Source organism: Pyxicephalus adspersus, chromosome 12, assembly GCF_032062135.1.
Source record: "Pyxicephalus adspersus chromosome 12, UCB_Pads_2.0, whole genome shotgun sequence".
Lineage (NCBI taxonomy): Eukaryota > Metazoa > Chordata > Amphibia > Anura > Pyxicephalidae > Pyxicephalus > Pyxicephalus adspersus.
Window position 1 is genome coordinate 23,329,919 of NC_092869.1, and position 13,194 is coordinate 23,343,112.

Consider the following 13,194-nt stretch of genomic DNA (forward strand, 5'->3'; position numbering starts at 1 on the left):
CTAAATGGTTCTTTTTAGTCACTAAGGAAACAAGACCAATTACGTATTCAGCCTAATAATGATTGTTATATGGTTGTTATTTAGTATTTCGCTATTTCACGCATATAAATGTATTTATTCAATAAGGTTATTAGCCTGATTCATCAAACTGCAAAAGCTGTACTATACCTAAAGCCAAAATTAGATAAAATGAGGGCAGGGTAGAGTGGAAAAAGGTCAGTTTCCCTATGGGAAGGTCTTTTTTTATTTCTTGTCCTCAAGGCACAACAGGACATTACACTCCCCTGCTATTCCATTCATTCTCCAGCAGTGAAGAACAAGTCAACTACAAGTCATCGGAATTTATACTGTCAAATGGACCAAATTACCCAAAAGTACTGTATATTTCTTTGAGTTTTCCTGTCTGTGCTGAACTTTAACACAAGCCATCTCTGACTTTTTTAGCTTTTTAATGTAAAGATCTCTTCACAAAGATGTTTAACAATTACAACAGACTCTAAGTTGTAGCTGGTTTTCAACAGCTTAGAAACACCTGCTGGTTGTTTACATTTAAGTGCTAGATTCTGTTCCCATAAAAAGGTACGTTTGTGTTGAAAGCTACAGATATTAATGAGGGCTTGTTTTAAAATCTCTTTACCGCCTGATCATATGTATTTGTTACTTTACAGTCATTGATCTTGGCAAAGGTCTTTAAAAAACTCCTAAAACTTATCTTTAAGGAAATTACAAAATTACCCCTGCAGTGGGGCTTACTCAGTTCAGGATGATTATCATCTGGGAGAACATTACAAAGCACTTTATAAGTTTCTTATCAATAGCTTCCCCAGCAGCCAACACTCTTCCGTCCTGGTTGTAGGCAGGCCCTTGGCACACTTACAGTGCAGGACTGCTGGTCCAGCATTGTATGTGATAATCAGATGGCTGCAACCGACTGACAGAACACTGAAGAGGAAAGGGGACCAGTATATGAATGGAGAAAGATTGCAGAAGCGAAGGTAAAGGTGAAGTGTTTTTTATTGTTCCTCTAAAAGAAAATACGTTTTTTTTTTCCTTTTAGCTGAAGGGGTAGGGAGAGGGGACAAGCCCCACTCCAAGGATAATTTTCTCATTTACCTCCATCCTCCTAGGAGCCCCTCAGTTAATGCTAATAATTAATATTTTATTATATTATTGGATTATATTAATATTGCCTCCTACCATAAGCACTTTGCAGCAAATCTAATGTATCACTGCAACTTAGTAAATCAAAACCCATGAATTTTTGGCTGCCTATTTTTTTGGAGCCAAAACAAAAAGAAAGAATGGAAAAAAAGTTGAATTGAAACAATATTCTTCCAATTATCTGGACAATAACTGTCTTTTTATTCAGAGCCATAACCACATTTAATAATGTATCCTCACGTTACTAATACCAAAACTTACATAGCCAATCAGGGTGTTTTGGTAAGTAATAAGAAACAGCTTTTAATTATTAGCCAACACATGTACAGCAGATTGCACATTTGTTTTCTTACAAAAGAACCTCATCGGTGAAGATCTATTACTTTTTAGAGGGACTTATGTATAACAGTTCTTCTATATAACAGTACTGCAGAAGCAGCATAAAGACTTAAAGTAAAGACCAAATTATCCCAAAAGTTTAAAAAAACATAGACTGGCATATTCTGAACACTAACAAATGAACAAGTCATTTCAACAGCTGATTATCACTTCCAGGGTTAGGTTTAGGGATATGTTCAATATAACTTATAAAGCCTATCTGACCCATCTTTTTGTGCCAAGTGATCTCAGGAGAATGAGCTACAAAATCATGAATAAGTGGTCCCATCCCATGGGCGTGTAGCATTCTATATTGGCCCATACACGTTGGAATTGGTTAATAGAGTCTGTGAGTATACATTTTTTCCATTCGATAGGAACCAGGCCACTTTTTGCTTCACCTGAGCTACTGTGGGAGTTGAGGACAACCAGGCCTTCGCTAATACCATTTTGGCCGATGTAAACAGGTAAGTCAATAATCTGAACATAGTATTGGTACTGATTGGTACAGATAGATTGTTTGAAATTGAGTAGTGCTTCAGCTGGGCTATTTAATAAATGTGTGTCCAGTACTTCCAGATTTTGGGGCACGCCCACCAAATATGGTACAAGGTAACTGCCGCACACAACCCCTAATATATTTACCCTGCTGGCTAGGTTTTTTGCTGGGCGGGCTGGCACCATATACACTCGCATTCATAAATTGTAGTTATCATTGACTGCAGATGCATTATTGTTGCGTCATCCTGTCCCATATCTGATCCCAGTCCTCCTGGACCAAGGTTAAGCCCAATGGTGCATGTATAAAAGTGGGGCTGAGCTACAGCTCCTCACTAAGGTGTCATACAAAGCTGAGATTACCCCTTTTGTTTGGGGGTCCCGAGCACATATACATTCAAAGACAGGACTGAGCCTAATTTTTTATCTGCAAGAAGCAGAATATTTCCGAGGAAGGGGCTTAGTTTTTTTTGGAGGGCTGTAAGGGTTAGTACCTGAATAAATTTTACTTTTATTTTATTTGGTGATCATACCAGTAACACACCGTCTGTCTCAGAGTAACATATCCAATTTACCATAATATATCTATGGAGAACCAAGGATATCTTCGCCATGAATAAGGGAGATGTTTTGTAATTCACACAAGTAGCTGGGAACCATACTAAAAAATACCAACAAAACATATTCATCATTAGGTTTTACATATCTTTTAACTGTTTACAGGTTTTAGACACTGGTCATACATTTCCAGCAATTTTCACAAGGTTAGGCAGTATGTGTGGATGATGCTACCCAGAGCAATTAAGTAATCTTAGTCTCATATATATGAAGAACTTTATCGTTCATATTTTTCCAAGGTCTCCTAAAGTGTTTTATTATGGACTAAAGCCAATTGCTATCCGTGTTCTTTACGTCTTACCTACTTGTTCTATCCGTGTCCTGCCTACATGTCCTGTCCTTCATTTGCTTTGCAAGAAGATTCAAAGACTCAATATATATCCAAGTCTGCTGTACATAAATTATTTTCCAATGCAAAAATGTTGCTGTGTTAAAGTAACAAAGAATCAAAGCATAAAAATAATCAGTTATGTCACTTTATTACAAGGCTGAGTTCAGCCAAGATCTTTCTACGCCTACACTGCTATAGCTTTCAAAGATACTGGGCTGTACAAACTCACTTCTGCTGCCAAGCAACTTCACACCTACTCTTACTGTACCCACTGGATCTTTTGTTCCCTATCTTGTGGATTTCAGAGAAGACATCAAATGGAAATTGCCCTTGTAATACAATGTAAATGTGATCAATTTAAAAGGTTAGACAAATACACATTGAGATTTATAGTTATAGTATCAGGTTGTCGACTCACCAAAGTTCTCTCCTCCCCAGATGTCCATTTGAGTATCATATTTTCCCAGCTGGTTGAACCAGGATTTGTCCATTACAAAAATACCACCGGCAATTACGGGCGTCCTAATAACAAAACACAAGTAGTCAATACACCTGAGTATTGTAAATAAGGAGGTTTAGAGTGGATTAATCATACCCTATGGTATTACCAGGCTTTCAAGTTTATTTATTAGGAGGAAAAAAGCCATGGAGGATGAGGAATCTCACAGCAACGGATCATTGTATTGCCTACTCTGCACTGATTGCAAGACTAATTGTAAGAAGGGAATCTCAGTGTGCTTAGTCATTATTATTATCTGCATCTATAGGCCTTATATATTACTTATCTGGTGGACACTCTAAATCATCTATTCTCAACAGGGTTCTGTGGACCTTGGGGTTCCTCCGAATTAGCTAGGGGTTCCTTGAACTGTGGATGATTGACGTCATATCTGATGACGCCTGCAGAGTTCTGGGGCCAAAGCCATGTGGGATGGCCCACGAGAAAAGGCCTTTTCCCCCCATGGACACTGATTTTAGCAGAAGTTCCTCGAAAACTGAACATAATTTTAAGGGTTCAGGGGTAAAAAGACTGAGAAAGACTGCTCTAGGTGATTGAATTTTAAGGTATGGCATCGTACAATGGCACTTCAAATGTACGTGACACTTGAGGCCTGATTTATTAAAGCGTCCAAACCAGGGTGATTCAGCAAACCTTGAGTAGATTTCTTAAAAGACATTTGCTATTTATTAGCAAATACTTTCAATTCTGGGTCAGATCCATTCCAGGTTTGCAGCAATTTCTACTACAGTAGTTATTCTGTTGAAGTGGACCAAACAGCCTAGCTTTCTTGGCCCTAATTTTTAATTTCATTTAAAATTAATTGTGATAATGTAAAAATTTATTGTGATAATGTACAGAACCAAAATTAGAAAAAAGTTGTCTCTGTCCAAATATTTATGGACCTAACTGTACATAGCAGAATACAGAGAACAGGCTCACCTGGAGGTAGCCTTAAAAGTACAGCAACACACTATAAGCCCATCATCTTTACAAGGCATTGCAATTACAAGATGACTGTGTCAGATCATCCAAAAATATCAGGTCTCGTGGACTGTTCCTGGTATACAGTGGTTAGAACATACCACAGGTGGGCCAAGGAAAAGCTAGGCTGTTTGGTCCACTTCAACAGAATACCTACTGTAGTAGAAATTGCTGAGAAACATAATGCTGACCATAAGACAAAGGTGTTCCAGTTTCCTGCAAAGCAAATGCTGTAATCATTTTCTTCTGAATCTTGTGAATTACCATGTGTGTGTGTTGTTTGCCTGGGGAAGACATGGCAGCAGAAGGACAGCAGGCTGGTAGAGACAGTGTGACTTAAAAGATGTGCTGCTTACATTTTGGTTTTTTACCCTAGCATTTTTAAACAAATAGGCTTTATTTGCTAACTGGATTGAAGGTGTGTTGGGTGCCCTTTGTACTGTTATATATTGCCCTGCTAATGTGCTCCTTTTTCTTTTTGTTATTTTCAAACAGATAAGAGTGGCTTCTCTTGTGTTTTTGAGTCTTCTGAACTAGGGAAACGGTTATGGAATTACTTCTATAAATTATTTTTAATAATGGCTACAGACTGACTATACTGACATAATCATAAATATAATCCAGGTATTTCTTCCAGTTATTGAAGCATTGCATTATTAGGTAAGAAACACTAACAAATGAAACTTTCTAGACAAATATTTTTTTCTAGCAAACCTGCAAATTGCTCTTTTTTAAGTGCTCTAAAAGGTGTTTTTTAAAGCATCGAATTTAACATTTACTAAAAGTTCACTGCAGGTGTATTTGCCAGGTGCATGTGTTTTTAATTACAGTTATTGATTCACTTAGTAAGCAGTAAATGGGCGGTGAATGCCATATTTATAGCCAATAAGTGGTAAGTGTGTCCTACTCACTGACAATAAAAGGAAACCTTTGCAAAGTCAAATAAAACAGTTTCTATGATCAAAATAAAAAACAACTCTATTATTTCTGGGAGGATAATCAACCCCAACTGTACCAAAATGCAGCACTTTATGTCGCTGGCTGTATATCGGTAGCTTTTATCTAAATATTTAAGAGAACTGCTTATTCTCAAGAAAAAAACAATTGCTGGCTTGTGGTAGAAATTTTCCTCTGTGTCTCAATATCTCATTATGCCATCACAAGTTCCTCCAAGCACTTCTCTGTTGTTATGCCAGTTGTTATTATTATTATTATTAAACAGGATTTATATAGCGCCAACATATTACGCAGCGCTGTACATTAAATAGGGATTGCAAATGACAGACTAATACAGACAGTGATACAGGAGGAGAGGACCCTGCCCCGAAGAGCTTACAATCTAGTAGGTGGGGGAATTTCACACACAATAGGATGGGAAATATGCAGTGGTGGGAAGTAGTGATGGTTTCAAATGACAGAAGAAGCCGGGTAGGCAAGTTTGAAAAAATGGGTTTTGAGTGCTCTTTTAAATGAGCAGAAAGTAGGAGCAAGCCGAATAGGACGAGGAAGACCATTCCAGAGAGTTGGAGCAGCTCTAGAGAAGTCTTGTATCCGTGCGTGTGATGAGGTTATGAGTCAGGAAGTCATTAGTAGGTCATTTATTTTATTTCTGCTGTATAAATATAGTTGTCACAAGTGATGCCTGAAAGTGTCACATTGCTTTCATTTATTCGGAAATATCTTAGGGCTTCTTTTTATTATACAGTATCACAGGGCTCCACACTATTAAAATCTACAAATTAGTATTTTTTACAGAAGAAATAAAATAAAAACAGTCATTTCTGAAATCTGGCTTCAACAATAATGTTTCCCACTAACCCTGAATGCCTGTTATCCAATAGATGTCTTGGCATGTGGGAAGACAATCAGACGGTGATCATTGTGCAAATGATTGCAAGAATCTATCAAAACATCAATACCAGTTTGCTGCATTGTTATCTACTGACATTGCAGAAATCAATATTACCTGCTACGATTGAGCACTATGAAGTATTTGTATAATGTTTACTTTTGATTATCTTCTTAAGATCTGTCCCTGAAGGACAATGCTTTGATATGTGTGTTTACAGATGACATCCTGGATAAATGCATCCCTTGCTTTGATACCAGCTGTGCCGCATTTACTCTGTAATATACTCTACTTTAGTAAAAAGTTATTTTCTAAAACTTTTATTTTTGCTAAACAATTTTTTTACCAAGCTGGACAAACCTCCATGGCTACAACAAATTAATTTATTACATTAAAGACACCTGATGGATGTTTTATTTTATCAATTAGGTATGGATTCTTTCTCTTTATAACAATGGGGCAGCAACAATTAGTGACATGACTATGGGCAGTGCAATAGATTTCACACTGCAAATACACAGGTAGGAGGCTGTAGGTACAGGAGTACCTAGGCACCTTCACATTTCAGTATACAGTTGACAATCGAAAGTCTGGCTATCGATAATCCGGTTCGTTCAGTTTTCTGGCATGAATTTCAGGGGGCACTTTCAATACAGGTACTGTAGTACACTGTTTGGCCACTTATGTTTTGAAGGCGCTGTTCTGCAGAAACAGCTGTTAGGTCTTGCTTGCTAAACTAAATACACGTTGAGACGTCCGTGCTGCCTGCTCCCTGGAACTGTGCCAGATGTCCACGGGTGCAGCGAGAGGAAGGCTGGCCTGTGTGTGGACGTAAGTATAACTTTCAAAAATCTGGAATTTTCCAAAATCTGGCACTCCTCAGGTCGGAAGGTTGCCAGACTTTTGAATATCAACTGTACACACATTTTTCATGAGAAATTCTAGATACTGCTTATGCACAATTATTGTATATGCTCAGGTATAAACTGAGATTGCCAAAATGCCATTAGAAAAGCAATCTCAGATTATACTTGGATCACATCATGACAACATATAATATATGTATATATTAATACATATACATATACATGTATATAATATAATATATTATATACAACATATACATATGTTGAGTACAAGAGTATAAACAATTATTACCTTATTGAAGAAGTTGGATCTGTGCGGGACATCTTTTGCTCAATTGGAATCTGCTCCCATTTAAAATGAAGACTCCAGTCAAAACCTGTTAGTATGAGACATTAAACTTTTTATTTTTCAGGAATTTGTAAAAAGGAAAACAAGCAATTTGAAATTTATAGTTTTTATAGGCAGAATAGGAAAGTAAACCTATCCAATATAATATAGGGATTAAACAGTAATGCAGCTGGCTTAATCATATTTAGAATTTTTGCATGGGGATCTTTGATGGCAGAATCCCAAGTTACAATGTTTGTCTTACTGCCATGCTTGTTACAATGACTTATCTGTTTACTTTTCTGGATTTTGTATTTATTTTAATAAAATTTAATTTTATTTAAATAAATAATATTGGTGGGTGATTTACCAACTCATTAATGGGTGGCCTGATCCTTTAAAGATTATTACATACCTCCTCTTAAGTCTGCAGATGCTGCCAGATAGGCAAAATTATCCAAGCTGATGACATCAATAATTGGACTGACAACACGGGTGTGATCCTAGAAAAACATGGAATCCAAGAAACTTCATTTAGTTGAATACTGGCCACTCCTTTAGAGATGACTCACTATTTCAGCAGAGAAACAGAAGGGATTTTAGCACCTCATGTTTTTTTTATAGAATGGATATATAAAATTTCCTAGGAGAAACAAGCATATTTTACAGAGCTGTGCTGATCACAGTAAACAAACAAGAAATGTTGCACATTCATAGAGATTTTTCCATATGAAGATGTAGGACAAAGGCTCAAACTTTTAACCACTACTAAGATACCTGCTAGTGATGGGTGAGAAATTCATTTTTGCAAAAATTCAAAACTTCTAGTTAATTGCAAAGCCCATGAGAATGATCTGGTATCACCAAAATTTGGGCTATAAGGGGTCAGTAGGAAGATATCCCAAATGGTTTATTGTTTTTAAAAAAGTATTTGTTTTTTTGTAAACAAAAATGAACTTATAGTAAGAAAATAGAATTTTGGAAACTTGATGATATTTTGAGTTAATTGTAAAGCCAATAAACATTGCAATGGAAGCAAAAAAAAGTGGGGGTGGTAAAGTAGTCAGTAAAACCTATAGCTAGGTTTATTAAAACATTTTAAAACTGTCCATTTTTGTGTCCATTACAAAGCCTTTTGGCTTTGATTTATAGAAAAACTTCATGCCTAAACAAAAACACACAAGACACATTCCTACGTGTTCTCCAGGACCCTCCTATCCCAGAATTCTAGTTAAAATACAATTTCCTGATCATCCCTACTACATGGCATTTTGAACAGCACCTTTTATCTGCATAAAGACATAAGGGTTGACATTTAAACTTGACTTTGCTCACCTCCTTGACCCTCTGAAGCAAAGGCTGGAGCCATTCATTGTTGACCTCACAGTGACTATCAAGAAATGTGAGAACTCTTGTAGTGGCTGCCTCTGCTCCACGAACACGAGATCGGATCAGTCCTATAAGGTAAATAATATAGGAAATGATAAAGTGTTAAGATGAAGAAGGGGTGCCATGGCTGGTATCTTTGGCACAGGTAGGATTGGCTTTCAGTAATAAGGAAATGACTATGCAATCAGTGTTACAATGTTACACAAGCTTTCCGTGTGCTAAAGAAGTCACAAAACTAACTATGACAGTAAAAAAATAATGCCCCATCAGTCCCATCAAGAACCCCTGATGCAGTGTGGCATAAAGTGGGAATATAGGAAATATGTATAGGGTGGTAATTATATAAAAGGCCAACATGGAAGAAAATTAAGTTATGAGAGAGTCATTTTTTGGTCATATTAAGTGTCACTTAAAGGCCTGTAATGCAAACTGTATATATTTTTCCCAGAAGTATACCAAAACAAGCATAAAACTTTTTTTAGTTTTTGAAAGAGTTATGGAAAAATTAAACCCTGTCAGGTGGATTCCCCATCTCTGTCCTGGTGACCACTTATGGACAGAATAAGACAGGAAATCCCAGCTTGGTAAGTGGTCACCAGTGTATAGGGTGAAGGAACACCTGCAGGGGGTCTGATCATTCAGCAAAAAACTTATGGTTTTAGATATACTTTATTGATGACCCTGTCTGTAAAAAATCTACAATACTGTATATGATGATGCACAGTGCAAATGCAGTAAAAGGCAGTCAGTAGATCGTCAGTATTTTGGTTAATAAACACAGGAACAATTTCTGTACAACATTTGTCATTTATCTTCTCAGTGATTCACAAAACATTTTAGAATAATTATTAAATCCTTATACAAATCACAACACAATGGGAAGTTTTGGTCACAATGGGATCTATATCACACCTTCTCTCCGGTTGTTTCTCAAGCATTTAACCTTCGGAATTTTCGTAAGAAGCTGGCAGTCATCGGCTGTGGAAAGAAAAGAAGCAAAAACAAATAATTGGCGCACTGCAATTATGATTCGCCTCAAAGGGAGAGCTCCCAGGAGTGTTTCCATAGGAAGAATCTGCTTTCACTTATTATCGTATTAATCAGACTGACAGCACTAATCCTCTCAGCTAAAGTGCACTCATGCTCATCTGCTCAAATAGAAACCTCTCCACAACCTTAGGAGCTACATGTCCCTCCATCAGGACCAGCCATGCAGAAACCATGCTCATTTATAACTACATCCATTGTACAAAACTCATCCTGCACCATAGATATACAGACTTAATAAACACTGTATGTACAGTATATGATTTATATAATGTGCCAGTAACATCCTATATACTAAACGAAGGATGTAATTATGCACAGACCCAACCTGTGAACACCCAACCGCCGCCTGCAACGCGAACGCCGCCGTCCAAAGCGCGCACATTAGGGCCACTGAAACAGCTGTCATGGTGACATGTAAACGTGCCAAAACAAAACAGCAGGTGACACTTTCAGTCAGTGTGCTCTACTCCACTCCAGAGTGGCAATTTTTCTTGGATTTATGATTATTTGGAGAATTAGGGGTTTACTGGTACTTCCTGTCCTAGGGTGACAACCACTCACTGTATTTACAGAGGAGCATACCGTAACATGGTTGGGAGTGCTCTGTAGCTCACAATAATAAACTGGGCTAGGAGGATAACACTCCTTGCGATCTGCACATGACATTACTGTCCTACTGGATCCCTATCAATGAACAGATACAGCAAAACACTTTCAATAAAATATAAAAAATATCAAAATTGAGCAAATAAGAAATTCATAGTTAAGGTACACTTCAGATTGGGAAATCAATGATGGGCATTGGTAAGTGATCTGCATTTTCCTGATTAGTTCATAACAAGCAGGGATTCGGATGACAATTTTAAAATTGCAATTCGTCATCTTGTCTTTTAGCAAAAATAAAACTAAAAATTATCACTAATGAATCTTTGTTTTTCCACAGGAATATTCTTTCATGCAATACACATTTAGTTGGAAGATTGAAGTATCCAGGTTTATGTGTCGTTTTTTCTTAAACATTTGACCTTAAACCTTAACATAAACATTTGTCCTTTAAAACCACCTTTAAAAACCTTTAAAATCACCAATTATTTTTTGTGACTTTTTGCAAGCAGACAATATTAAGTAATAGGGGAGGGGGTTACAGGTTGCAGAGAGACAGCCACCTGTGAAGGATATGAGAGACTTCAGAGACACAGCCACATAGCAGAGGGGGCAACATGAGAGTCTGCAGAGACACAATCACTCAGGAAAGAGGACAACATGCGTAGGATATGAGAGACTTCAGAGACACAGCCACATAGCAGAGGGGGCAACATGAGAGTCTGCAGAGACACAATCACTCAAGAAAGAGGACAACATGCGTAGGATATGAAAGACATGAGATACACAGCTACACAGGAGAAAGGGCAACATGAGAGTCTGCAGAGACACAATCACACACAATAGTGACAATATGAGAGGCTGCTGGGACAAAGCCACACTGAGAAGGGGGCAACATTAGCAGCTGTTAAAAAACAGGAAAATAGAGGACGGGCAACAAAAGGGACTGCAGATACATAAGCATTCAGGAAAGGTGACAAAGTGAAAGGCTGCAAAGTAGATGGAATGGCATGGGGGGCTGCAGAGAAATGACCATATTGGAGATAGGAGGTGGTGAGAGGCTATAGCAGGCATGGGCAAACTACGGCCGGTGGGCCATATACAGCTCAATACGGTTGTTTCTCTGGCCCTTTGGGTGTTCCGCGGCTCCGCCCAGAGGGGGGCACACCGGCCAAAGCTGCAGAACACGTCCCCCTTTGGTATCCCCGCTCATGGAGGTGGGCAGGCTGTGTCACTGCACACAACCCGCCCACATGTTCAGTGGCGTCATGATGCAAAACCCCGCCTACTCTCCCATCGGCCTGGCCCCTCTTTCAAATTTTATATTGTGGCCCCTGACTGAAAAAGTTTGCCCACCCCTGGGCTATAGGGACACTGAGAACAGGGCGCAAATAGGATAAAAGGTACCAGATGTTTCATTAGGAATGGGAAGGAGGGGGGAGTGCAATCACACAGGTAAGGGGAAGGACTGAAAGGCTTTAGAGACACCTCCACACAGAAGAGGGGATGCAACATTTGAGTAAACATTCTAAACCCACCTAAAACATTTTAGTTGAGTACTTTATTACCTAAATATATGAAATTCCTGGTTTCCCTAATATGGTTTAGAGTACTTAATTCAAAACTACATCTTCTCCTGAGCTAATCTCAATGCAGTAATCATGTATTGATATGTTATGCTGGTTAGGGATAGAGTCTGCTGTGATTCATTTAGCAGCTGTCAAATCACTAAATGCGGAATCCAAGATTAATGCAGTGATATGAATTGGTACCAGAATAGTATCCAGGTGCCCAAACTTTCACATTGGCTTCCTGTGCTGTTCTTCTATGCAAACACTGCATACAAATTAATTGTGAATAGATAGCATTTACAAAATGTGTGCAAAATGAATAGTGTGAGATACATACACTAAATATATACAAAAAATATATGTTCGCCTGTGACAGTCAGTTTGCAGATTTACTGTACAGCATAGTAATAATTTTAGTGTGGTGACATTGACTTATTCTCTGCAGAGTCCAAGCATGGAAAATTGTGAAATACCCAGACCTTATTCTTCTGTGCAGATATTAGGCTGCACTCTATAAAAATGTCATCTTTAAATAAAATATGCCAAACACAATTTTTTTCCACTGCTAAAAAATATTTGGCAATAACATGACAGCCTGAATTTAAAATTTAAAAAATCTGCATTGCCCCAACTTGATTTACAACTCAATGATCCAGTTTTACATCAGTCAGATTTGTTTTAAAGTTGCATATCTAATCTTTTTTTCAAAATATAAACCTGTAAAAGATCAGCTTACTGGTGCAATCATATCAATATGAAATAAGGTTTTATCAACTAGGTTTAATGTATAATTATTAATTATATCTGCACGGGGGCACCCATTTGTAAACCTTACCTACTTATTTTTTGGCTCTGCAGTGCTACTCAATGGTCATTCTATATTGCTCCTTTTTTTAATGCAAGTCTATGAATCAGATGACTCAGTAAAAACAATAATTCATTCTCTGTGTGGCTGAAAATTTATCACGATAGATGTTAAGAGGTAGGGAGAGGGAGAATGAGAGAGAGACAGAGAGAATAATTTCACTGAACCACTGAGAGCTACATCTCGTTAATAATTTAAAAAAAA

The 13,194-nt window shown here is 37.7% G+C and overlaps 1 protein-coding gene across 1 annotated transcript in view; it reads right to left on the reverse strand.

The window, feature by feature from the left end:
- GALNT16 (polypeptide N-acetylgalactosaminyltransferase 16) overlaps positions 1–13,194 on the reverse strand; it is a 91,218-nt gene that overhangs the window by 19,660 nt on the left and 58,364 nt on the right. The window contains exons 5-9 of the mRNA XM_072427726.1: positions 9,814–9,879; positions 8,848–8,969; positions 7,928–8,015; positions 7,477–7,561; positions 3,405–3,508 (exon numbers count right to left, since the gene is read on the reverse strand). Of these exons, the coding sequence (XP_072283827.1) occupies positions 3,405–3,508; positions 7,477–7,561; positions 7,928–8,015; positions 8,848–8,969; positions 9,814–9,879 (465 nt within the window). The remainder of the gene's footprint in view (positions 1–3,404; positions 3,509–7,476; positions 7,562–7,927; positions 8,016–8,847; positions 8,970–9,813; positions 9,880–13,194) is intronic.